The 24,243-nt window shown below is 48.2% G+C and overlaps 1 protein-coding gene across 1 annotated transcript; it reads left to right on the top strand.

Annotated features, from left to right (window-relative positions):
- Nucleotides 1–24,024, top strand: LOC115205666 (FH2 domain-containing protein 1). The gene is made up of 12 exons (XM_029771867.1): nt 1–218; nt 2,103–3,143; nt 5,250–5,311; nt 11,342–11,444; nt 11,882–11,967; nt 13,896–13,996; nt 14,786–14,856; nt 15,079–15,186; nt 16,221–16,291; nt 18,293–18,410; nt 18,788–18,952; nt 20,544–24,024. The coding sequence occupies exons 2-12, from the start codon at nt 2,664–2,666 to the stop codon at nt 22,761–22,763; spliced, it is 3,585 nt and encodes a 1,194-aa protein (XP_029627727.1). The 5' UTR covers nt 1–218; nt 2,103–2,663; the 3' UTR covers nt 22,764–24,024.
- The last annotated feature ends 219 nt before the right edge of the window (nt 24,025–24,243 follow it).

Genomic DNA, 24,243 nt, shown 5'->3' with positions numbered 1-24,243 from the left:
AGCGCTAGGAAAGTTTTCCTGCAAATTGAGCAGAGCAGAGTAGAACACTTCAAACTGCGGAGCAGGACAATGCATTGGCTTGAGCGAGGAGGCATCAAGCAACAGAGAACGGATTAAAACAATACGTTTTTCATTGAAGTTTACAACAAGAAAGAAGGAATTGTAAAATAACTTTGGGTGTTACCTTTGGAAACTTGGATATCGCATCATAACGCACTGTAAGTAGCATGTGTTTTTGTTTTTAGTGATTTTCTTTTTGCAGGAAAAGCTGGAAATAACCACGATAAACCGAATACGATAAACTAGAGGATTGCTTTGTAAATTTAAGTCATTATTGCAAATTCGCTATAGCCTAAACAATTGTCTTTATAAAGTCATTTAGCCTACATTTAATTGAGAAAAAACATGCAGAGATGATCAAATTCTGAATATTCACGGTAGGCCCATGCTACCTAGGTGGCTGAGTGTTTTTAAATGAAATAAAGTCTATTTTAGCAACTGACACCGTTTTAGACTAAATCTGTAAATTGAATGTGTTTGTTTTGGGGGTGTCCACACAATCTATTCTTTCCTCCTTGAATTAAAACCATCAGGCTATCTTCGCCTACTTCTCCCAAATTATGTATTTATTTAACATTGTTTACTTTTGAAGAATGACTGTCTTGGTTGTATAGTAGGAAAAAATAGTAATTTACGGTTGGCCTAATCAGAGATGTAAGGTCTTTGGCTGTGTTTAGACAGGCAGCACAATTCTGATCTTCTTTTTAACTTATTGTTCTTTTTGACCAATCAGATTAGCTCTAGAAGAAAAATCTGATGTTGAAAATCTGATATGATTGGTCAAAAAAAGATCAGAATTGTGCAGTCTGTATAAAAGCAGCCTCTGTTGCGCGCTCATGCCGTGCAAATTGAAACAACTAACTTGGCATTGATTACGGGCCTCAGAGCGCCATTGTACCCGAGTGTTGTCATTTATGCAAAGAAAATCACATGAGGAGCCCCACATGTTGCCATTATGATTGAATAACTTATATTTTCAATCCGATTAATTAGAACATGCACTTGAAACCTTAATGACTTGTTTGTATAATTGCAGGAAAGGCCTATCCAAAACTCCTCAGTGGGTGCATGATGCTTATTGCTAATTTTCAGAATCTGTGTAATATTCGTGACCAGACAAGTCCTATCTGAATAGAATCTAGTCATATTAGACACAGACAATGTAGGGGCGTTTTCTGTAACACATTTCCGTGTGTGAGAGAGAGTAGATCACCTGTTTCTCTACACCTCTCTCCCATTTGCAATAATTAGAAGGTAGAGCAGCAGGCAGGGCGTGTGTGTGGATTTGAGGCAGGCATCAGGGTGAAACAGTGCAGGATTACACATGCTGTTCTCTCTCGCTCTCTCTCTGTAACCTGACTGAAGGTAACATGTTTCAGGCTGTGTAACAAACAGACAGTTAGATCCGCTGTAGAGTGATGAACAGAGATCTAACAGGCAGAACCATGCTGCTAATTAAAGGACTAGCCAGGTGTGGGGGAGTTAGTAGCTTGCGGGCCAGCACACTGGAATATTCCAAATGCTTCTTGAAAAACCTTAAATACCGGTGTTAGTCTGGTACAGAGTTTTACTCAAAGAATACAGACGGATAAGACATACTTTTATTATTTGAAAATGTGGTTTGTCAATCACAATCAACAACATAAGTTACACTGATTCCAAATGACATAGGTTGATGTAGGCTAAGGCTCAACCTTTTTACATCAGATTATCAGAAGGAGTGACAATGGAACACTTGGCTTCTGAATCTCAGAGCATCTGATGTCATCTCAAATGTGTAGTAACTAAAACATATGAAGATGTTAATGTCAAGCCCAGGACCAGACTAGACAGGGCCTGTATTTATAATGTCTGTCTTTAAATAAGTCATGTGATCGTGGAGACTGGATGAAATGCTTCATTACATTGTCTGATACCAATATAGGCTATTCAGCAGTATAGGGTATAATACAGATGGCATGAGCAGTATTCTGAGGTCTGTCTGTCTGTCTGTCTATTGAACCTTCCCGAGAGTTGATTTCATTGTGTTGTTGTTTTCCTAGATTGGAGAGACTGACTGAGACTTGCACCACTGTGAGAAGAGAATAGAGAGAAGACACCTTGGTTGAGTAGAGACTGTACTCGCCCGTTGGGAAGCACCCTAACAAGCATTAAAGCTAGACCCTACCTAGCCCCTATAGCCTACATTTCAATATCCATCTATCTGTGTTGAACTCTGGCTATCTGCACTGTTAGACCACAACCAGTCCCAGTCCTAAACCCTAGTTGAGCCCTATCCTAACTCCCAACTAGCCTCTATGCTCTTCAACCAGTCCTAAACCCTAGTTGAGCCCTTTCCTAACTCCCAACTAGCCTCCATGCTTTTCAACCAGTCCTAAACCCTAGTTGAGCCCTATCCTAACTCCCAACTAGCCTCCATGCTCTTCAACCAGTCCCAGTCCTAAACACTAGTTGAGCCCTATCCTAACTCCCAACTAGCCTCCATGCTTTTCAACCAGTCCTAAACCCTAGTTGAGCCCTATCCTAACTCCCAACTAGCCTCCATGCTCTTCAACCAGTCCTAAACCCTAGTTGAGCCCTATCCTAACTCCCAATTAGCCTCTATGCTTATCAACCTCACCGTGTCCGTCAAGGAGTCCCGTGCCTTTCATGGAACGCCACCCGCCAGCCCTCGCGGTGTTGCGCCCCTCATCTTGGAAGTGACAGCCATGGATACCCTCCCTCTCCTTCCTGGCGCTAAACCTGTTCCCCTACCCCTCACCCCTGCTCATACTCCTCCTCCTCCTCCCCCGCCGCCTCCTCCTCCCCCACCTCCCTCCTCTCCTCTAACCCGTATGGACTCGGCCCGTCACAGCCGGCTAAGGAAGCTGAACTGGGAGCAGATCCCTAAGGAGAAGGTGGAGGGGAGGAAGAGTGTCTGGAGTGGAGCGGCTACGGAGGAGGAAGAGTTCCCTATAGATCTACACTCTCTGGATGAGCTGTTTAGACAGAAGGACAGTAAACCTCAGGACAGACCCGGGAGTTTGAGATGGAGGTCTGTGCTGATGCGATGCAGTTCACCCCAGGACAACACCATGGATAAGGTGAGAGGATTGGAGATGGGTGGGAGAGAGGACTGAGGACGGGAGGGCGAGAGGATGGGAGGGGAAGAGGATTGGAGATGGGTGGGGGAGAGGACTGAGGACGGGAGGGGGAGAGGACTGGAGATGGGTGGGGGAGAGGATGGGAGGGGAAGATGATTGGAGATGGGTGGGGGAGAGGACTGAGGACGGGAGGGGGAGAGGACTGGAGATGGGTGGGGGAGAGGATGGGAGGGGAAGAGGATTGGAGATGGGTGGGGGAGAGGACTGAGGACGGGAGGGGGAGAGGACTGAGGACGGGAAGAGGATTGGAGATGGGTGGGAGAGGATGAGAGGGTGGGAGAGGATGAGAGGACTGAAGATGGGTGGGAGAGAGGACTGGAGATGAGAGGACTGGAGAAGATTGGAGATGGGTGGGAGAGGGTGGGAGAGGATGAGAGGACTGGAGATGGGAGAGGACGGGAGGGGGAGAGGATGGGAGGGGGAGAGGACTGGAGATGGGAGGGGGAGAGGACTGGAGATGGGAGGGGGAGAGGACTGGAGATGGGAGGGGGAGAGGACTGGAGATGGGAGGGGGAGAGGACTGGAGAGGATTGGAGATGGGTGGGAGAGGGTGGGAGAGGATGAGAGGACTGGAGATGGGAGGGGGAGAGGACGGGAGGGGGAGAGGACGGGAGGGGGAGAGGACTGGAGATGGGAGGGGGAGAGGATTGGAGATGGGTGGGAGAGGGTGGGAGAGGATGGGAGGGGGAGAGGACTGGAGAGGATTGGAGATGGGTGGGAGAGGATGAGAGGGTGGGAGAGGATGAGAGGACTGGAGATGGGAGGGGGAGAGGACGGGAGGGGGAGAGGACGGGAGGGGGAGAGGACTGGAGATGGGAGGGGAGAGGACTGGAGGGGGAGAGGATTGGAGAGGATTGGAGATGGGTGGGAGAGGATGAGAGGATGGGAGGGGGAGAGGACTGGAGATGGGAGGGGGAGAGGACTGGAGATGGGAGGGGGAGAGGACTGGAGGGGGAGAGGACTGGAGATGGGAGGGGGGGAGGACGGGAGGGGGAGAGGACTGGAGATGGGAGGAGGAGAAGACTGGAGGGGGAGAGGACTGGAGGGGGAGAGGACGGGGAGAGGACTGAGATGGGAGGGGGAGAGGACTGGAGATGGGAGGGGGAGAGGACTGGAGAGGATTGGAGATGGGTGGGAGAGGATGAGAGGACTGGAGATGGGAGGGGGAGAGGACGGGAGGGGGAGAGGACAGGAGAGGATTGGAGATGGGTGGGGGAGGGTGAGAGGACAGGAGATGGGTGGGGGAGGGAGGGTGAGAGGACAGGAGATGGTGGGGGAGAGTGAGAGGACTGGAGATGGGTGGGGGAGGGAGGGTGAGAGGACTGGAGATGGGTGGGGGAGGGAGGGTGAGAGGACTGGAGATGGGTGGGGGAGGGAGGGTGAGAGGACTGGAGATGGGTGGGGGAGGGAGGGTGAGAGGACTGGAGATGGGTGGGGGAGGGAGGGTGAGAGGACTGGAGATGGCACCACAGACAAGGTATGGGATAGGAGCGCAGTATGAGTTAGTGCCAGTATGTGTGTGCATTCAACAGTGGTATGTTGTTGCTGTGCCACGACAACAGCATGCTGGCTAGAGGCAGACACTGACTAGGTGTAGTTTAAACTGACACTGACTGGCACCGAGGCGAGGTGTAGTTTAAACTGACACTGACTGGCATTGAGGCGAGGTGTAGTTTAAACTGACACTGACTGGCATTGAGGCGAGGTGTAGTTTAAACTGACACTGACTGGCATTGAGGCGAGGTGTAGTTTAAACTGCCAGGTAGCCTATATTGATAGCATGTGTTGTCTGTAAAGTTGAAAGAGATACTGCATATACCACACAGGAGGTTGGTGGCACCTTAATAGGGAAATACGGGATCATGGTAATGGCTGGAGCGGAATCAGTGGAATGGTATCAAACACATTGTTTCCATTCTCTCTGTTCCAGCCATTATGATGAGCTGTCCTTCCCTCAGCGGCCTCCACTGAGATACCGGTATACTACTGACTGTTATTCCAGCTTGATCATAGCATCTGACATGTTCTCTGTGTCTGTGTTTGCAGGTCTCACTACTGGACTCCAAACGCAGTATGAATGTTGGAATATTTCTACGTCAGTTTAAGACGTAAGGATCCCTTTCCTCATCACACACTTTCATTTTTCTAAGTATTTATCTGTAAGGTCCTAGAGAGCATGTGCTGCTCTGGTATCAGAGGTCAAGCACCATGAATCAGAAAAGCTCTTAGAGTCTGTAGGAGGAAGTACAAGGGGCCGGGATAGTACCCAGGGGAACAACCCTTCACACTATCGAGGAGTGGGAAGTGTGTGTGTGGGGGGGGTTTCTAAGTGTGAGGGGACAGGGGGTGTCAAGAAGGTAACAGGTGCAGATGAAATGGCATCCTGCCTTAGCAACTGGGCTGTAGGGGGGCACAAAGTGGTAGGGGGATAAGATGGTGACCTGAGGGGTCAAAGTTGACACCTGCTCAGACCGTTAAGGAGAGCTGCCCTTCAGTAAAGACGGTCGGACACAGGCTGTGTCCCAAATGGCACCCTATTCCGTTTACAGTGCACCACTTTTAACCAGGGCCCTGTAGCGAATAGGGCACCATTTGGGACGCACCCATTTGAGACGCTGGTCCTCCTCCTGTAGAGTTCATGAGTCTGGAAACACAAGGTGAAAAGTCTGTAAATTACTAGTCCTGAAAAGTCATAACATTTATTGTAAAACCAAGGGTTGCGCTTTTCTATAGCTTGATGTTTTCACTTTTATTTTATGTAGAGTTTAGATCGTAGGTTTAAAATCGGTGTACTGTTTGGAATGTTTTTGTTGCTGTTTATGCTGTGTCTGTGTGTTGGCCTCTGTGGGTCAGATATGGTTGGTGTCTGTGTGGGTCAGATATGGCTGGTGTCTGTGTGGGTCAGATATGGTTGGTGTCTGTGTGGGTCAGATATGTTTGGTGTCTGTGTGGGTCAGATATGGCTGGTGTCTGTGTGGGTCAGATATGGCTGGTGTCTGTGTGGGTCAGATATGGTTGGTGTCTGTGTGGGTCAGATATGGCTGGTGTCTGTGTGGGTCAGATATGTTTGGTGTCTGTGTGGGTCAGATATGTTTGGTGTCTGTGTGGGTCAGATATGGCTGGTGTCTGTGTGGGTCAGATATGGCTGGTGTCTGTGTGGGTCAGATATGGCTGGTGTCTGTGTGGGTCAGATATGGTTGGTGTCTGTGTGGGTCAGATATGGCTGGTGTCTGTGTGGGTCAGATATGGCTGGTGTCTGTGTGGGTCAGATATGGCTGGTGTCTGTGTGGGTCAGATATGGTTGGTGTCTGTGTGGGTCAGATATGGCTGGTGTCTGTGTGGGTCAGATATGTTTGGTGTCTGTGTGGGTCAGATATGTTTGGTGTCTGTGTGGGTCAGATATGGCTGGTGTCTGTGTGGGTCAGATATGGCTGGTGTCTGTGTGGGTCAGATATGGCTGGTGTCTGTGTGGGTCAGATATGGCTGGTGTCTGTGTGGGTCAGATATGGCTGGTGTCTGTGTGGGTCAGATATGGCTGGTGTCTGTGTGGGTCAGATATGGCTGGTGTCTGTGCGTTGGTCTCTGTGGGTATTAGTATTGCACGGTATACCAAAACTTTGGTACTTCCGATACCAGAACATAAAAAACGGTTTATTACTGAAATGTGTTACTTTTGGTACTTCTGTCAAATGTGTCTCATGTCGTCTACTGATTTAGAGAGGATCAAGTCAATCAGCGCAGCCGATTACCCTTATAGAGTGAGAGCACCATGCCTGCTCCACAGCCTCCACTTACTCATTGCTAGCTCCAGCCTATCCTGAAGAACCAATGAACTCACTGGGCTGCATCATGTTAGCTCCCCTCTTATACTGGCTCTATTCTGTCCTGAGGAACCACTGAACTAACTGGGAGTCTGGACTGTATAATGTTAGCTCCCCACTCATGCTGCACAGAAGTTAACATGTAGTAATGTTTAAGCTGCTAATTACTGTTCCCAAAAGTACAAGCTAGAACACTACAGAATATAGTGGTAGCTTCCAGCTTGTAGGCTAACTTTCTTTGATAGCGGGCTAAGCGTTCTTTGCTAGCGGGCTAAGCGTTCTTTGCTAGCGGGCTAAGCGTTCTTTGCTAGCGGGCTAAGCGTTCTTTGCTAGCGGGCTAAGCGTTCTTTGCTAGCGGGCTAAGCGTTCCTCGCTAACTTTCCTCGCTAGCGGGATAGCGTTCCTCGCTTGTCTGTGAATGATGTCATGGGTCTTAGAGACCGCTCACACATTTGTAGAAGGAGAGCTTGCTTCTTCTATGCAATTGTTGAACAGTACAATACAATAAGTCCCACATGGAAGGGTAAACAGAGTTTTTCATCTGTAGCTTTTTGAAGTCAGCCAAAACAAGCTCAGTAACTCCTATTCAATATGCATTCATAGGCTACATCTTGATTTACCCAGTTTAGATAGAAATTTACCATTTAAATAAATGATTACCATTGTGATGTGGTTAGATTGATTGTATAATTGATTCATTAATGCATACATTCAAACATTTCAACAGATATTTGGCTAATATGACTTGTTTTTTTTTCTGTGGTATCGAGTATAGTGATGGTATCGAGTATCGAAGTCAAAATTCTGGTTTTGTGAGAACACTAGTGGGTATGACTGTAGTTACCAGGCAATTCCCTCTTGCAGAGTAGGTATGTTGTCATGCCCCTTGTGTACTGCACACAGAGTTCACAGAGATTCAATTGTGCGCATCCTAGTTGAAGAGCGCTTTTCTCTCTCTAAACAGCATATGTCAGAACATGTAGTTGAAAGCCTTTATGAAGGGAGAAGAGCCTCTCCTATGGACAAAAACGTATCTTCTTACATGGAGCTTGTTTGTCTTGTGTGAGTCACAAAGTACTTTTAGATTTGTGACATGGGTGGAAGTCGTTTGATTGGCTCCTTCGTGAGACACTATGGCATTAATACGTGTGCTACTTCCCTCTACTTTTTCATTATGCTCTATTTCAGCTGTGGAGACAATTATTGTATCCAGCATTCAGTTCTGCATAGAAATAACAGGCCGCAGGCTACAAAGGCAAAAACATTTTATTGAACTCTTTTGAATCAGGATAATCCCAGTTGAGCCATGTGTATTTTCACTCCTCAACAAAGGTTAGTGTTATCTCTGATTCAGACAGGCAGAGCCATGGCATTAGTAAACACAGGGCCGACAGGCAGAGCCATGGCATTAGTGAACACAGGGCCGACAGGCAGAGCCATGGCATTAGTGAACACAGGGCCGACAGGCAGAGCCATGGCATTAGTGAACACAGGGCCGACAGGCAGAGCCATGGCATTGGAGTGAACACGGGGCCGACAGGCAGAGCCATGGCATTAGTGAACACAGGGCCGACAGGCAGAGCCATGGCATTAGTGAACACAGGGCTGACAGGCGGAGCCATGGCATTGGAGTGAACACAGGGCCGACAGGCAGAGCCATGGCATTGGAGTGAACACAGGGCCGACAGGCAGAGCCATGGCATTAGTGAACACAGGGCCGACAGGCAGAGCCATGCCATTGGAGTGAACACGGGGCCAACAGGCAGAGCCATGGCATTGGAGTGAACACGGGGCCGACAGGCAGAGCCATGGCATTAGTGAACACGGGGCCGACAGGCAGAGCCATGGCATTAGTGAACACAGGGCCGACAGGCAGAGCCATGGCATTAGTGAACACAGGGCTGACAGGCGGAGCCATGGCATTGGAGTGAACACAGGGCCGACAGGCAGAGCCATGGCATTGGAGTGAACACAGGGCCGACAGGCAGAGCCATGGCATTAGTGAACACAGTGCCGACAGGCAGAGCCATGGCATTGGAGTGAACACAGGGCCGACAGGCAGAGCCATGGCATTGGAGTGAACACGGGGCCGACAGGCAGAGCCATGGCATTGGAGTGAACACAGGGCCGACAGGCAGAGCCATGGCATTAGTGAACACAGTGCCGACAGGCAGAGCCATGGCATTAGTGAACACAGGGCCGACAGGCAGAGCCATGGCATTAGTGAACACAGGGCCGACAGGCAGAGCCATGGCATTGGAGTGAACACAGGGCCGACAGGCAGAGCCATGGCATTGGAGTGAACACAGGGCCGACAGGCAGAGCCATGGCATTAGTGAACACAGGGCCGACAGGCAGAGCCATGGCATTAGTGAACACAGGGCCGACAGGCAAAGAGGAGGAATGTAAGAGAAAGACCGAAAAAGGGGGGCGTATAGGGGAGAGAGAAGCAAGGGAATGAGGGAGGAAAATAAGTATGTACTGAAGGGGGGAGAAGTAGGAAAGAGGAAAGTCAACAAAATAGTTGGGAGATGGAAAGAGAGGGGGGGGAGAGAGGAAAAGCCAGGGAAAGAGAGGGGGGAGAGAGGAAAAGCCAGGGAAAGAGAGGGGGGGAGAGAAGAAAAGCCAGGGAAAGAGAGGGGGGGAGAGAAGAAAAGCCAGGGAAAGAGAGGGGGGGAGAGAGGAAAAGCCAGGGAAAGAGAGGGGGGAGAGAAGAAAGCCAGGGAAAGAGAGGGGGGAGAGAAGAAAAGCCAGGGAAAGAGAGGGGGGGAGAAAGGAAAAGCCAGGGAAAGAGAGGGGGGGAGAGAAGAAAAGCCAGGGAAAGAGAGGGGGGGAGAAAGGAAAAGCCAGGGAAAGAGAGGGGGGGGAGAAAGGAAAAGCCAGGGAAAGAGAGGGGGGGGAGAGAAGAAAAGCCAGGGAAAGAGAGGGGGGAGAGAAGAAAAGCCAGGGAAAGAGAGGGGGGAGAGAAGAAAAGCCAGGGAAAGAGAGGGGGGGAGAAGAAAAGCCAGGGAATGAGAGGGGGGGGGGAGAGAAGAAAAGCCAGGGAAAGAGAGGGGGGAGAGAAGAAAAGCCAGGGAAAGAGAGGGGGGAGAGAAGAAAAGCCAGGGAAAGAGTGAAGGAATGGTGAAAGCTGTGTGATGTAGGTAGTGATGAAAGGAGAGATGTATTTCTAATGGACTCCTGGCTCCTGGAGGGGTTGAGCTGCAGACTTGTGTCATTTGGGGGAAGTTCGAGTCGGGGAGAGGTCATACAGTCAGGGGCTGGCCAGTTTCTGCTCTCTCTCTCTCTATCTGGTGATACCTCAACCTCTAAGGACCGCTGTGTGTTGGTGTCTACAAATGGTGTTTGCCGAAGTGTCTGTGTTGAGCGCCTGTGTGTGTTTTATCTCTGTATGTGTATTTGCTCAGGGCACATGTCATGCAGTGTGTCGCCAATGTGGCGTCAAATGCCTTTTCCCCCAACAGTCAGGCAGATAAGAGGTGATAAGCTTGACCATGCGTGTGCATGCACCAAGCAGAGTAATCAGAGAATATCAAACCCATGCCACCATTCCACACCCCTGCATGATACCCCCTCCGCTATTCCACACCCCTGCATGATACCCCCTCCGCTATTCCACAACCCTGCATGATACCCCCTCCGCTATTCTACACCCCTGCATGATACCCCCTCCGCTATTCCACACCCCTGCATGATACCCCCTCCGCTATTCCACACCCCTGCATGATACCCCCTCCGCTATTCCACACCCCTGCATGATACCCCCTCCGCTATTCTACACCCCTGCATGATACCCCCTCCGCTATTCCACACCCCTGCATGATACCCCCTCCGCTATTCCACACCCCTGCATGATACCCCCTCCGCTATTCCACACCCCTGCATGATACCCCCTCCGCTATTCTACACCCCTGCATGACACCCCCTCCGCTATTCTACACCCCTGCATGATACCCCCTCCGCTATTCCACACCCCTGCATGATACCCCCTCCGCTATTCTACACCCCTGCATGATACCCCCTCCGCTATTCCACACCCCTGCATGATACCCCCTCCGCTATTCTACACCCCTGCATGATACCCCCTCCGCTATTCTACACCCCTGCATGATAACCCTTCCGCTATTCTACACCCCTGCATGACACCCCCTCCGCTATTCTACACCCCTGCATGATACCCCCTCCGCTATTCCACACCCCTGCATGATACCCCCTCCGCTATTCTACACCCCTGCATGATACCCCCTCCGTGTGTGTGTGTGTGTGTGTGTGTGAAGTGAGGTCACCATAGAGCTGATGTGTGTCATGTGTCTACAGGGCTGTCCAGGAGATAGTTGAGGATATCCGGCAGGGGGTCGGGACCCGCTACGGGGCTGAGAAACTGTCTGAGCTCTGCAAACTGCTGCCTGACGCAGACGAGGTAAAGACTCTGCTCTGTGTCCTCTCCGACACACCTTAGCTCCTACTGCAACACTGACTAGCCTGTAGCCCCCCCCCCCCACCCCTCTATTGGGTGATGGGGGTTCTACCACTGGACTCATCCTGGGTGATGGGGGTTCTACCACTGGACTCATCCTGGGTGATGGGGGTTCTACCACTGGACTCATCCTGGGTGATGGGGGTTCTACCACTGGACTCATCCTGGGCGATGGGGGTTCTACCACTGGACTCATCCTGGGCGATGGGGGTTCTACCACTGGACTCGAAAGCAAAGCTTTGAATTCTAAATATTATTTCGGGAGATTCTAGTAAATGAAACCCAGGTGGAATTCCCAGTAAAAGGAATGAGGTTTGTAGACTGTAACAGGAAAGCTAACTGATAATATCTCTAAGCTGTCTGTCTGGGTGTTTATACAGGAGGCTCGCCTGAAGAGGTTCAAGGCAGAACGCAGTGGGCTCGGGGAGTCTGACCTCTTCATGATTCTGCTAGTGGAAGTCCCCAGGTATACCACACAACCCCTAGCACTGTTATCACTTCACTGTTTTACAACTATTACAAACCCTAACCTTGAAGTTCAAACTATGTTGCAAAACATGCCAATTTATCGGCTGTTCTCATTTTTGCAGTGACTCCCACCCTCAACACCCTCCCACCCAGATTACCGACTATTTCGAATCCCACCGCACCCTCTCCGCTATGCAATCTGGTTTCAGAGCTGGTCATGGGTGCACCTCAGCCACGCTCAAGGTCCTAAACGACATCGTAACCGCCATCGATAAGAAACAATACTGTGCTGCCGTATTCATTGACCTGGCCAAAGCTTTTGACTCTGTTAATCACCACATCCTCATCGGCAGACTTAGTAGCCTTGGTTTCTCAAACGATTGCGTCGCCTGGTTCACCAACTACTTCTCTGACAGAGTTCAGTGTGTCAAATCGGAGGGCCTACTGTCTGGACCTCTGGCAGTCTCTATGGGGGTACCACAGGGTTCAATTCTTGGGCAAACTCTTTTCTCTGTATACATAAATGATGTCGCTCTTGCTGCTGGTGAATCTCTGATCCACCTCTACGCAGACGACACCATTCTGTATACTTCTGGCCCTTCTTTGGACACTGTGTTAACAACCCTCCAGACGAGCTTCAATGCCATTCAACTCTCCTTCCGTGGTCTCCAACTGCTCCTAAACACAAGTAAAACTAAATGCATGCTCTTCAACCGATCGCTGCCTGCACCTGCCCGCCCATCCAGCACAACTTCTCTGGACGGTTCAAACTTAGAATTTGTGGACAACTACAAATACCTAGGTGTCTGGTTAGACTGTAAACTCTCCTTCCAGACTCACATCAATCATCTACAATCCAAAGTGAAATCTAGAATTGGCTTCCTATTTCGCAACAAAGCATCCTTCACTCATGCTGCCAAACATACCCTCGTAAAACTGACCATCCTACCAATCCTCGACTTCGGCGACGTCATTTACAAATTAGCCTCCAATACCCTACTCAACAAGCTGGATGCAGTCTATCACAGTGCCATCCGTTTTGTCACCAAAGCCCCATATACAACCCACCACTGCGACCTGTATGCTCTTGTTGGCTGGCCTTCACTTCATAATCGTCGCCAAACACATTGGCTCCAGGTCATCTACAAGACCCTGCTAGGTAAAGTCCCCCCTTATCTCCGCTCACTGGTCACCATAGCAGCACCCACCTGTAGCACGCGCTCCAGCAGGTATATCTCTCTGGTCACCCCTAAAGCCAACTCCTCCTTTGGTCGTCTCTCCTTCCAGTTCTCTGCTGCCAATGACTGGAACGAACTACAAAAATCTCTGAAACTGGAAACACTTATCTCCCTCACTAGCTTTAAGCACCAGCTGTCAGAGCAGCTCACAGATCACTGCACCTGTACATAGCCCATCTATAATTTAGCCCAAACTACTACCTCTTCCCCTACTGTATTTATTTATTTTATTTATTTTGCTCCTTTGCACCATATTATTTATATTTGAACTTTGAACTTTCTTCAAACTACAAATCTACCATTCGTGTTTTTCTTGCTATACTTTATTTACTTTGCCACCATGGCATTTTTTTGCCTTTACCTCCCTTATCTCACATCATTTGCTCACATTGTATATAGTCTTATTTTTTTCTACTGTATTATTGACTGTATGTTGTTTACTCCATGTGTAACTCTGTGTTGTTGTATGTTGTCGAACTGCTTTGCTTTATCTTGGCCAGGTCGCAATTGTAAATGAGAACTTGTTCTCAACTTGCCTACCTGGTTAAATAAAGGTGAAATAAAAAAAACAAAAAAAACACACTATAATGGCCGATTCACTGACTTTCCACTCTGTGCTGATGTGTGTCTGATGATCGATAAGGCTCTGACCACTCTCATCCTCTCCTCCCCTTTTCTCCACCGTTAGCTTTCGTCTGCGTCTGGACGCCATCATCCTACAGGAGGAGTTTGACCCTGCCGTGACCTCTGTCTGTCTGGCAGCCAGATGTCTGAGGGAGGCGGCCAGAGGTAAACCATCAACAGGGGCTTTTAGTAAATGGATAGTCCCAAATGGTGCCCTATCCCCTAAATAGTGTACTACTTTTGACCAGGTTCCATAGGGCTCTCCCATAGGGAATAGGGTGCCATTTGGGATGAACCCTAGGTCTGCTCTACTCCCTATCACCGCCCCTTCAAACTCTTTTGTGGCTGTTCCCTTCCGTACCGTTCCCTTCCGTACCGTTCCCTTCCGTACCGTTCCCTTCCGTACCGTTCCCTTCCGTACCGTTCCCTTCCGTACCGTTCCCTTCCGTACCGTTCCCTTCCGTACCGTTCCCTTCCGTACCGTTCCCTTCCCTACCGTTCCCTTCCGTACCGTTCCCTTCCGTACCGTTCCCTTCCGTACCGTTCCCTTCCGTACCGTTCCCTTCCGTACCGTTCCCTTCCGTACCGTTCCCTTCCGTACCGTTCCCTTCCGTACCGTTCACTTCCCCTTTTAGTGCTCTTGTCTTGTTGGAGTTCAGTATGAAATGGTGGAAGTTATTTAGTTTTACTCTAGACTACTACTCATCACCGTCCCTTTAACCCCCTTTGTTGCCCATCTACTTCCCATTTTTAGATACTACCAATACATCCCAAATGGCACCCTATTCCCTACATAGGGCACTACTTTTGTCCAGATCCCTATGGGCCCTGGTAAAAAGTAGTGCACTGTAAAAGGTATAGGGAGCCATTTGGGACATAGACATGGCCTACTGCTCTTCATCAGCGCCCCCACCCCTTTAATCACCTGTCTGTGTCTGTGTCTGTCTCTCTCAGAGCTGTTGAGCTGTCCTGAGCTGCACTCTATCCTCCGTCTGGTTCTGAAGGCAGGAAACTACATGAACGCTGTGAGTATTATACTTTCTTTTCCTTTCTTTTTACCTTTCAGTTGAAAGAGAGACGTCCTTTATCTGTGTGCACAATGCTGCCGGTGTAGGACTGGGGTCTGCACTGGGTTCCAGAGCATCACTCTGGCTGCACCTGGGTTTTGTAATGTTGTGTTTGTTTAAGATGTCGTGTGTGTGTGTGTGTGTGACCTATTTTCACTGACCTACTGTATTTGACCTCAGGGTGGGTACGCAGGCAACGCAGCAGGGTTCCGAATCCCATCCCTGCTCAAGCTGGCCGACACTAAAGCCAACAAGCCAGGCATGAACCTCCTGCACTTCGTGGCCATGGTAAGACCTGATCTATGATCAGATACTTTTTGTGCATAATAGCTGTATTCCTTGTCATCTAAAATGCAAAACTGATCCTACTGTAGATCAGCACTCCTACCCTGATGTAGTCAAATATACACCTTCCTAATATTGAGTTGTACCCGCCTTTGCCATCAGAACAGCATCAATTCATTCCACAGGGATGTTGGCCCATATTGACTCCAATGCTTCCCACAGTTGTCAAGTGGCTGGATGTCCTTTGGGTGGTGGACCATTCTTGATACACACAGGAAACTGCTGAGTGTAAAAAAGGAAAAAAACAGCAATGTTGCAGTTTGACACACTCAAAGCGGTGCACCAGGCACCTACTTCCATACCCTGTTCAAAAGCACTTCAATCTTTTGTCTTGGCCATTCACACACTGAATGGCACACATACACAACCAGTCTCAATTGTCTCAAGGCTTACAAATCCTTCTTTAACCTGTCTACTCCCCTTCATCTACACTGATTTGAAGTGGATTAAACTGGTGACGTCAATAAGGAATCATAGCTTTCACCTGGATTCACCTGGTCAGTCTGTCATGGAAAAAGCAAGTGTTCATAATGTTTTGTACACTCAGTGTAAGTCACACTGCAGTGAGGAGGAGACCCTTGAAGTGCTTGACTTGAATTGATCTTTCAGTGAAGACTTAAGCTAAAGCATTAATATGCCACATCTAAAGAAACTCTAGATGCAGTTCAAAGACGACGATGAATCCCAGACTACTATTTATTGAAGACTCACAACCATCTGACAGACTGCACATTTAGTTTCCTTTTAAAAACTTGACACTTTGTTATATCGCAGAATTGTTCAATTGGCACAGATGAAACGGGTCTTCAGAATCTCTTTCAAACTATGTGTTGGGTATTTGACCAAGCATGAATTATAACATTCACAATAACCATATCAACACACTGAATCGTGACACAATGCAATGATTCAGCCAGAATTATGACGGCTCACTGTGTGAAACAATAGCTGGATCAGCTCTGTCTCTGTCTCCACAGGAAGCGGTGAAAAAGGACCAGAGTTTACTGTCGTTTCCTGGCCAACTAGGACACGTCGGCCCCGCCTCCAGGTTAGTAAGAGCCAATAATACAGACCCCCCCCCCCCCCCCCCAGTTTAGAAATACCCTCCTTCTTCCTCAGAGCCTGGGCCACATTCAGTTGCCAAACATTGTTGTTGCAGATAGAATTGCCATGAATAGAGCCAACTTGATTCCTTGGTCTACACGTCAGAGAGGCATATTTCTTCTATGTTACCTATTTCTATCTGAACGTTCCAAAACGTTGTCCTGTTGAACGCGTCCTTGTTCTAATAGTTAGTGTACCTTGGGGCAAACACAGATCTTTACGTGATCTGCTTGTAAAGCAAGGTTTCCATTTCCTTGCTTTTAACCAGTCCAGCAGATCTGTAATTAATTAAAGAGAGGAAGGAAGGAATCTGAAGTGTTTGAACGTGGCTCGTGGTGTTTTGGATGCTTCTGGGGAGCATATGAGATCCGTCCTATAACATCAATACGCCCCAGCAGGCTGCTATCTCACACACTACGCCCAACAAGAACAGTTTCAACAGGACTGTATTGTGTTACAGTACTGGAGCTCTGTCCAGCTGTTAGTGATATAGCTATCCCCTTGTTTTAATATGGCTCATGACAACATTTCTGTTTCAATCCAATATTACGGCTCTGTTGGGGTTTTGGGTTTGGTTAGCTATGTAGGACACTTAGATTGTGTCCCAAATGGCACCTAGTACTTTTTGTCAATGCGCTATATTGGGAATAGGGTGCCATTTGGGACGCACGCTTACTGTCAGTTACTCTGTGGGTATCGGTGTTACTGTAAGTCAGTCAGGACCTAGTAATGAGCGACAGCCTACTCCTGCTGGGGCGGAGCCAAAGGGGACATTTTGGATGTATTAAGATGTCTGAGGAAAATAACAGCTTTATGTAGGACACAGCTTAGGAACCACTGCTTTGAGTTAAAATAACAGCTTTATGTAGGTCACAGCTTAGGAACCACTGCTTTGAGTTAAAATAACAGCTTTATGTAGGACACAGCTTAGGAACCACTGCTTTGAGTTAAAATAACAGCTTTATGTAGGTCACAGCTTAGGAACCACTGCTTTGAGTTAAAATAACAGCTTTATGTAGGTCACAGCTTAGGAACCACTGCTTTGAGTTAAAATAACAGCTTTATGTAGGTCACAGCTTAGGAACCACTGCTTTGAGTTAAAATAACAGCTTTATGTAGGTCACAGCTTAGGAACCACTGCTTTGAGTTAAAATAACAGCTTTATGTAGGTCACAGCTTAGGAACCACTGCTTTGAGTTAAAATAACAGCTTTATGTAGGACACAGCTTAGGAACCACTGCTTTGAGTTAAAATAACAGCTTTATGTAGGACACAGCTTAGGAACCACTGCTTTGAGTTAAAATAACAGCTTTATGTAGGTCACAGCTTAGGAACCACTGCTTTGAGTTAAAATAACAGCTTTATGTAGGTCACAGCTTAGGAACCACTGCTTTGAGTTAAAATAACAGCTTTATGTAGGTCACAGCTTAGGAACCACTGCTTTGAGTTAGAATTAAGTAACAGCATCTTCTGAAACAAAGATTCCCATATGGTTTACTTTGCCTCGTAGTCTCTCATGGATCGCAGCAACAGGTTGGGTTGTGGTTAAAAACACAAGGTTTTATCCAGAGCCGTACATTTGCAGTTTGGCCAACTTTTGGAATAGACGCCATCTATTTTTTGGGTCACAGAATCTCGCAGCAGTCACTTTACGATCATCTATAAAGGTGAACTCTGTGAAATGACGTTGCCACAAGCAGCACCGGAGATATTGAGATAAGCGAGATGCAACACAGTCACAAACAGTATCTGCGCATGTGCACGGATATGCTTCAGCCTGTTCAGTGTGATAGCCAGGGGGTAGTTGAGCCTCGCGCTTCAACGTTCTTAGTTGTGGAAATTGGCCCACTATGCTGTTTACTTTCTGCGTCTATCTCATATCGCTGAATCTACCTTTTTAAATGTCATGTCAAGTAATGCATCTCTGGTCTCTGTCTTCCTATAGGTTGTGTGAGGAGTCGGTAGTAGAAGATCTCTCCAGACTCCACATGCGTGTGGCATCCCTCAGGATCAGTGTCCAGACGGAGGCAGAGATCCAGCAGCTCACACGGTCTTTCCTGGAGGTACTGAACTAGATTCTAGAACATGGATTTAGAACACACACTGATCTAGAACATACATACCGTAAATTCCGGACTATAAGCCGCAACTTTTTTCCCACGCTTTGAACCTCGCGGCTTAAACAATGACGCGGCTAATATATGGATTTTTCCCACTTTCTATTTTTTTGTTCTCCTAAAATTACGGTAATTATAAACACTGATCTATGGTGTCTAGTGAAGTGAGAATTTATGAACTCACAAAGAACAACATTGAAACTCACATGGCTTTGGTTAACTTTGAGTCTCTTCTCACCTTATTTTTCCTCCTTGGTCAAAACAGTGAGTCTAATCTCCCTTTCTTGCTCTCTCGATCTCCTCATCTCTCTCTCTCTCTCTAGGTGGCAGAGGACCGTCTGAAGGAAGCAGAGGATGACGTGGAGGGGATGAGGATGTCCAGTCAGGCTCTGGTTGAATTCTTCTGTGAGGATGACAGCATCTTTAAATTGGAGGAGGCCTGCAGGGTCTTTCACTCCTTCTGCCTTCGCTTCCAAAGAGCCGTACAGGTGAGACCGACTGCTTTACATCAAACTGTCTGTATGGTTCCCACTACATGGCCAAAGTCCAGATTTTGTCCATATTGTAAACATTTATGAAAACTAAAATGAGCCGTTTGGTCATAATTCAAGGTTTGGGTTAGACTTAGGGTTGGGTTTAAAATCTGGTTTTAAGAAGAGGACGAGGTTGGGCTTCTGACTTTGTAGCTTGGGCAGATAGTTATGAAGACATCAAAACTATGGAATCATGTAGTGACCAAAAAAGTGTTAAACAAATGAAAATATATTTGAGATTCTTCAAAGTAGCCACCCTTTGCCTTGATGACAGCTTTGCACACTCTTGGCATTCTCAACCAGCTTCCTGAGGAAGTCACCTGGAATGCATTTCAATTAACAAATATGGCTTGTTAATTTGTGGAAGAGAGAAACGACAGTCCGTCATTACTTTAAGACATGAAGGTCAGTCAATCCGGAAAATTTGCAGTTGCAAAAATCATCAAGCGCTATGATTAAACTGGCTCTCATGAGGACCGCCACAGGAAAGGAAGACCCAGGGTAACCTCTGCTGCAGAGGATAAGTTCATTCGAGTTAACTGCGCCACAGATTGCAGTCCAAATCACAGAGTTCAAGTAACAGACCCATCTCAACATCAACTGTTCGGAGGAGACTGAGTAAATCATGCCTTCATGGTCAAATTGCTGCGAAGAAACCACTACTGAAGGACACAACAATAAGAAGAGACTTGCTTGGGCCAAGAAACACGAGCAATGGACATTAGACTGGCGGAAATATGTTCTTTGGTCTGATGAGGCCAAATTTGAGATTTTTGGTTCCAACCGCCGTGTCTTTGTGAGACCCAGAGTAGGTGAACGGATGATCTCCGCATGTGTGGTTCCCACCGTGAATCATGGAGGAGGAGGTGTGTGGGGTGCTTTGCTGGTGATACTGTCAGTGATTTATTTCGAATTCAAGGCACACTTAACCAGCGTGGCTACCACAGCATTCTGCAGCGATACGCAGTCCCACTAAGCACAAACAAGATGGGATTATCATTTGTTTTTCAACAGGACAATGACCCAAAACACACCTTCAGGCTGTGTAAGGGCTATTTGACTAAGGAGAGTGATGGAGTGCTGCATCAGATGTCCTGGCCTCCACAATCACCCGACTTCAACCCAATTGAGGTGGTTTGGGATGAGTTGGACCGCAGAGTGAAGGAAAATCAGCCAACAAGTGCTCAGCATATGTGGGAACTCCTTCAAGACTGTTGGAAAAGCATTCCTCATGAACCTGGTTCAGAGAATGCCAAGAGTGTGCAAAGCAAATGGTGGCTACTTTGAAGAATCTAAAATAGATTTTGATTCGTTTAACACGTTTTTTGGTTACTACATGATTTCATATGAGATTTCATGGTTTTGATGTCTTCAGTATTCTACAATGTATAAAATAGTAAAAAAAAGTGTGTGTGTGTTATAGGAGTTATAGACTGATGATGACGACAAGACAGAAGATAGAGGCGTAGATGCTGTGCTGATAAATGTATACTTGATGTTTCTTCTTCTACCATAAACTAATGTAACTCATCCTGTTCCCTCTCAGGAAAACGCAGAGCGGGAACAGAAGGAGCAGAAGCGGATGGAGCGAGAGCGTGAGATGGTGGAGAAGCGTAGCTCCGTGGCCGTGTGTACAGGGCTGGACCTGGGTGTGGTTCTGGGTCGGGTGTCCCCACTGGGAACCCAGAAGAACCAGGATGACCTGGAGAGAACCCTTGAGAACCTGAGCCACACCTGGAGCCAGCGCAGCCTTAGAACCCAGGAGAACCGCAGGCACTCCCACCACCTCCAGAACTACAACTCTCATCTCCTCCAAAACAACTCCTCATCCTCCCCTCCTCCTCAAACCTCCTCCACCCACCTCCAGAACTACAACTCTCATCTCCTCCAGAACACCACCTCCGCTCCTCTTCAGACATATCCCCACCTCAACAACTCCTCCAACCTCAGTAATACCTCCATCCACCCCCAGACCTCCCCAGGGCTTCCCTGCCCCACCTACCCCAGCCAGGAGAGGCCATCCCTGGGGACAGGGACCAGGACAGAGCCCCTGGTCCATCAGCACCAACCAGTCTTGGAGACTAAGAGACCAAATCATGAGGGGACAACTCAGACTCAAGTCTCACAAACTCAACATGAACTGACTTCTAACGTCACTCAAACCCAGTGTGGACGTAGATTCAATGTCCCCCAAAACAGGCAGGACATTATTGCCTATGTCACCCAAACCCAACATGGAATTGCTACTAACATCATTGAAAGCCGACTCGCACCAACGGCTCAAGTGACTGAACATGAGCGGACAGTTGATGCCAGCCCTGACCAGTATGTACTGACCACTAAGTCTATGGCCAGTCCTCATAGACACTCCTCCACTACCACTACTGCCATCCCCAGTGTGAGAAGAAATACCATTGGTCTTAGACACAGGCATGACCTAGAGGGGACTGACCCTACCCCTGTTTCTCAGGAGAAACACACTGACTCCTCAGTCAGAGACGCAGCGCATCAGGACCCTGACTTCGCTCCTCTCACAGGGTCAACGGTCACTGAGGTGACTGAGCAGCCCTTTGAGAGCCAATCAAAATCATCCATGGCCACTGATGCCTCAGACGGTGTCCAATTGCAGGAGTCTAAGGGAGCCAAGGAGACCACACAAGGAAGTGGTGGTGCCTTGGAGCTGAGGCTTTCACCTGAGGGGGGAACAACCCAGCAGAGGGAATCAGAATCTCGCTCTATACCAGTAGAACAGAAATGGCTGCCTCCCAGCCTACCAGAGCTGAGTCCACAGCAGGCATATCAATGCCCAGAGGTCTGCAGCCCTGACAGGGAGAGGGACCGGTCATACCCACGTGTGGGCGAAACCCTGGAGTGCCACACTTTGGTCCGAGGCCTGCATTCCTATGACAACCTATCCCCTCCTCCCACTCCAACCACACCCCTCCCCAAAGCCCCACCCAGCCTCTGCTCCAAGTGGAGGAAAGAGAGGCAGGCGGAGACTCCAGGGGCTGGTGCCGGACTTCCAATGGGGAAAGAGGACTCTCGGAGCGGGGGGAACACCCCTGTTGTCCGAGGAGGGGCTAAGAGGGGCTTGGTACCCCGTGCACGTCTGCCTAACGACACAGGCATCCATAGAGCCCGTTTAATTTCCAAACCAGAGACTCAGACACCCACTGGCCCTGTCCCAAATCCTAATTTACAGACTACACCACGTTCCACTCGTCTGGCGTCCCCGTCCATACGCAGCGCCTCCATGCGCTCCTCACCCATCACGCGTCCTACTACTACCCAGACAGAGGTGAAGCGGAGCAGTAGCACCAGGAGTGAGAGGAGCCAGCCTGGGGGTGCGAACCAGCAGCTGGCCCCAGGGAAACCCACCTTGACCCGCCGGGTATCAGAGAGAGCTGGGCTGGGGCTTGGACCAGAGAGGGAGAGGACTTCTAGCACCAGCACCACTAGTAGTACAGCTACCACCCAGCCAGCCTTTGTCAGAGGCTCTCCTCTCAGGGTGACCAAACGTCTCGCCCCCACCTCCAACTCTGAGACCCAACACTCCTCTCAACCCCGCTCCACACACAGCCCCTCCTCTGCTACAGCTAAAACCATCCGTACAGCTATTATAGCTGCGGCCAGGACTAAAACGGCCAAGACAAGCCCCGGCACAGAGGCCTCTAGAGCTGCTGTTTCTGCCTGTAAAACCCCCACAGCAACACGGATACCTGGGCCTAAAATGGACCGTCCTGCATCCTCACCCATGTGGAAGTGATCATGGCAGATCATACCACTTTTTCAACTTTATACAGGAGTCTTACTTACACACGTACCTGTGTGTGTTTGGGTCCATTGTACATGTATGTGGGAATCAGTAAATGACTTGGTGAATTGTATCAGACCTCTCTGTTCTGGCGGAGTAGGTAGTTACTGGTCCATTCAGACTCTATTCAGCTTGTCCAGAATTGATGGGGTGTTTTCACTTAGGTCTCTCCCATACACGTTCTTGTCTGCTGGGAAGATAACAAAGGACTGCAACTCCAACAAAATGGCTGCCACTACACCACTCTACAGCTGTTCTGTTTTGCATATGGGCTGTACTGTCAATGTAGATAGAAATGTTTTCTGTTCTACACACTACCTCCATCCACTAGTGTCCTGTGCAGTCAACAGGGCACTTCAGGGAGAGACTACCCCCCCCACACCCCCAACCTGGACTTTGTAAAGCTCCTGAAATGTGTGCCTCTGACCTTGTTCATTTGTAGAAAATCCTTAATTTAGAATTATGTGGCACTGCGGCCTCCTCTGTGCCTTGGTCGTCCAACAGATCATTCTCATCAACTTGTTTTTTTAGGGTGGATGTTGAAAATGGATTTTTTTTTTCAAGGGGTTAATTTATTTAACTTTAGTTGTGTCCTAAATGGCACCCTATTCCCTATACATTGAGTATACCAAATATCCTAATATTAAGTTGCATCACCTCCCTTTTACCCTCAGAACAGCCTCAATTTGTCAGGGCATAGTGCACTACTTTTGACAGGAGCCAATAGCGCTCTGGTCAAAGGTAGTGCACCATGTAGGGAATAGGAAGCCATTGGGGACCACCATATTTGATCAGTCCAGCTCCTATGTGCGATGTCATTTCTGAGTCCTCAATGATTTGAGTGTGTAGTCTTAGAAGCGTATTTGTAAATGAATAGGTGCATGAACCCGACTCCTCAGACTGTGTGACCCTTCTTTCTCTTTCGTTGCTTTTTCACCTCGGGCTATTTGTTTGCCCAATCAGCAATCAATCAGTATGATATTGAATTGATTATTGGTAATCGATTGATTTTGTTGGTTATCCTCATTTTGAATGTGCTCTTCATTTTGATGCACTTTAACAAGTGAAGAGGTGACCTGTTGCTAGGATACTCACTGTAATATTCTACTGCTGATGTTTATATAAAAAAAGAGGCTTAAATTGAACGACATGAATTGTGATCCATGGCGACAATGAGTGCATTTGTAAAATAAAATAAAAATGCTAATCACTATGGGTGTGTGTTGTTGTTTTACCTCATTAAAAGACTGTTTTTGTTTAAACACAATAAGGAACTGTAAGGCAGGTTTTCTTTTGAGTGTATGCACAGCTGTTCTTTTGTCTTGCGGTTACTGGCCATCTCCACAATCAGTTTCCCCAGACATCGGGATGGTCACAGAATGGTTGATTTGCATCCCAAATGACACTCTATTCTCTATATAGTGCACTACTT

This window comes from Salmo trutta, chromosome 13 (genome assembly GCF_901001165.1).
Source record: "Salmo trutta chromosome 13, fSalTru1.1, whole genome shotgun sequence".
Classification (NCBI taxonomy): Eukaryota; Metazoa; Chordata; class Actinopteri; order Salmoniformes; family Salmonidae; genus Salmo; species Salmo trutta.
This window is presented reverse-complemented; position numbering and strand designations above follow the sequence as displayed.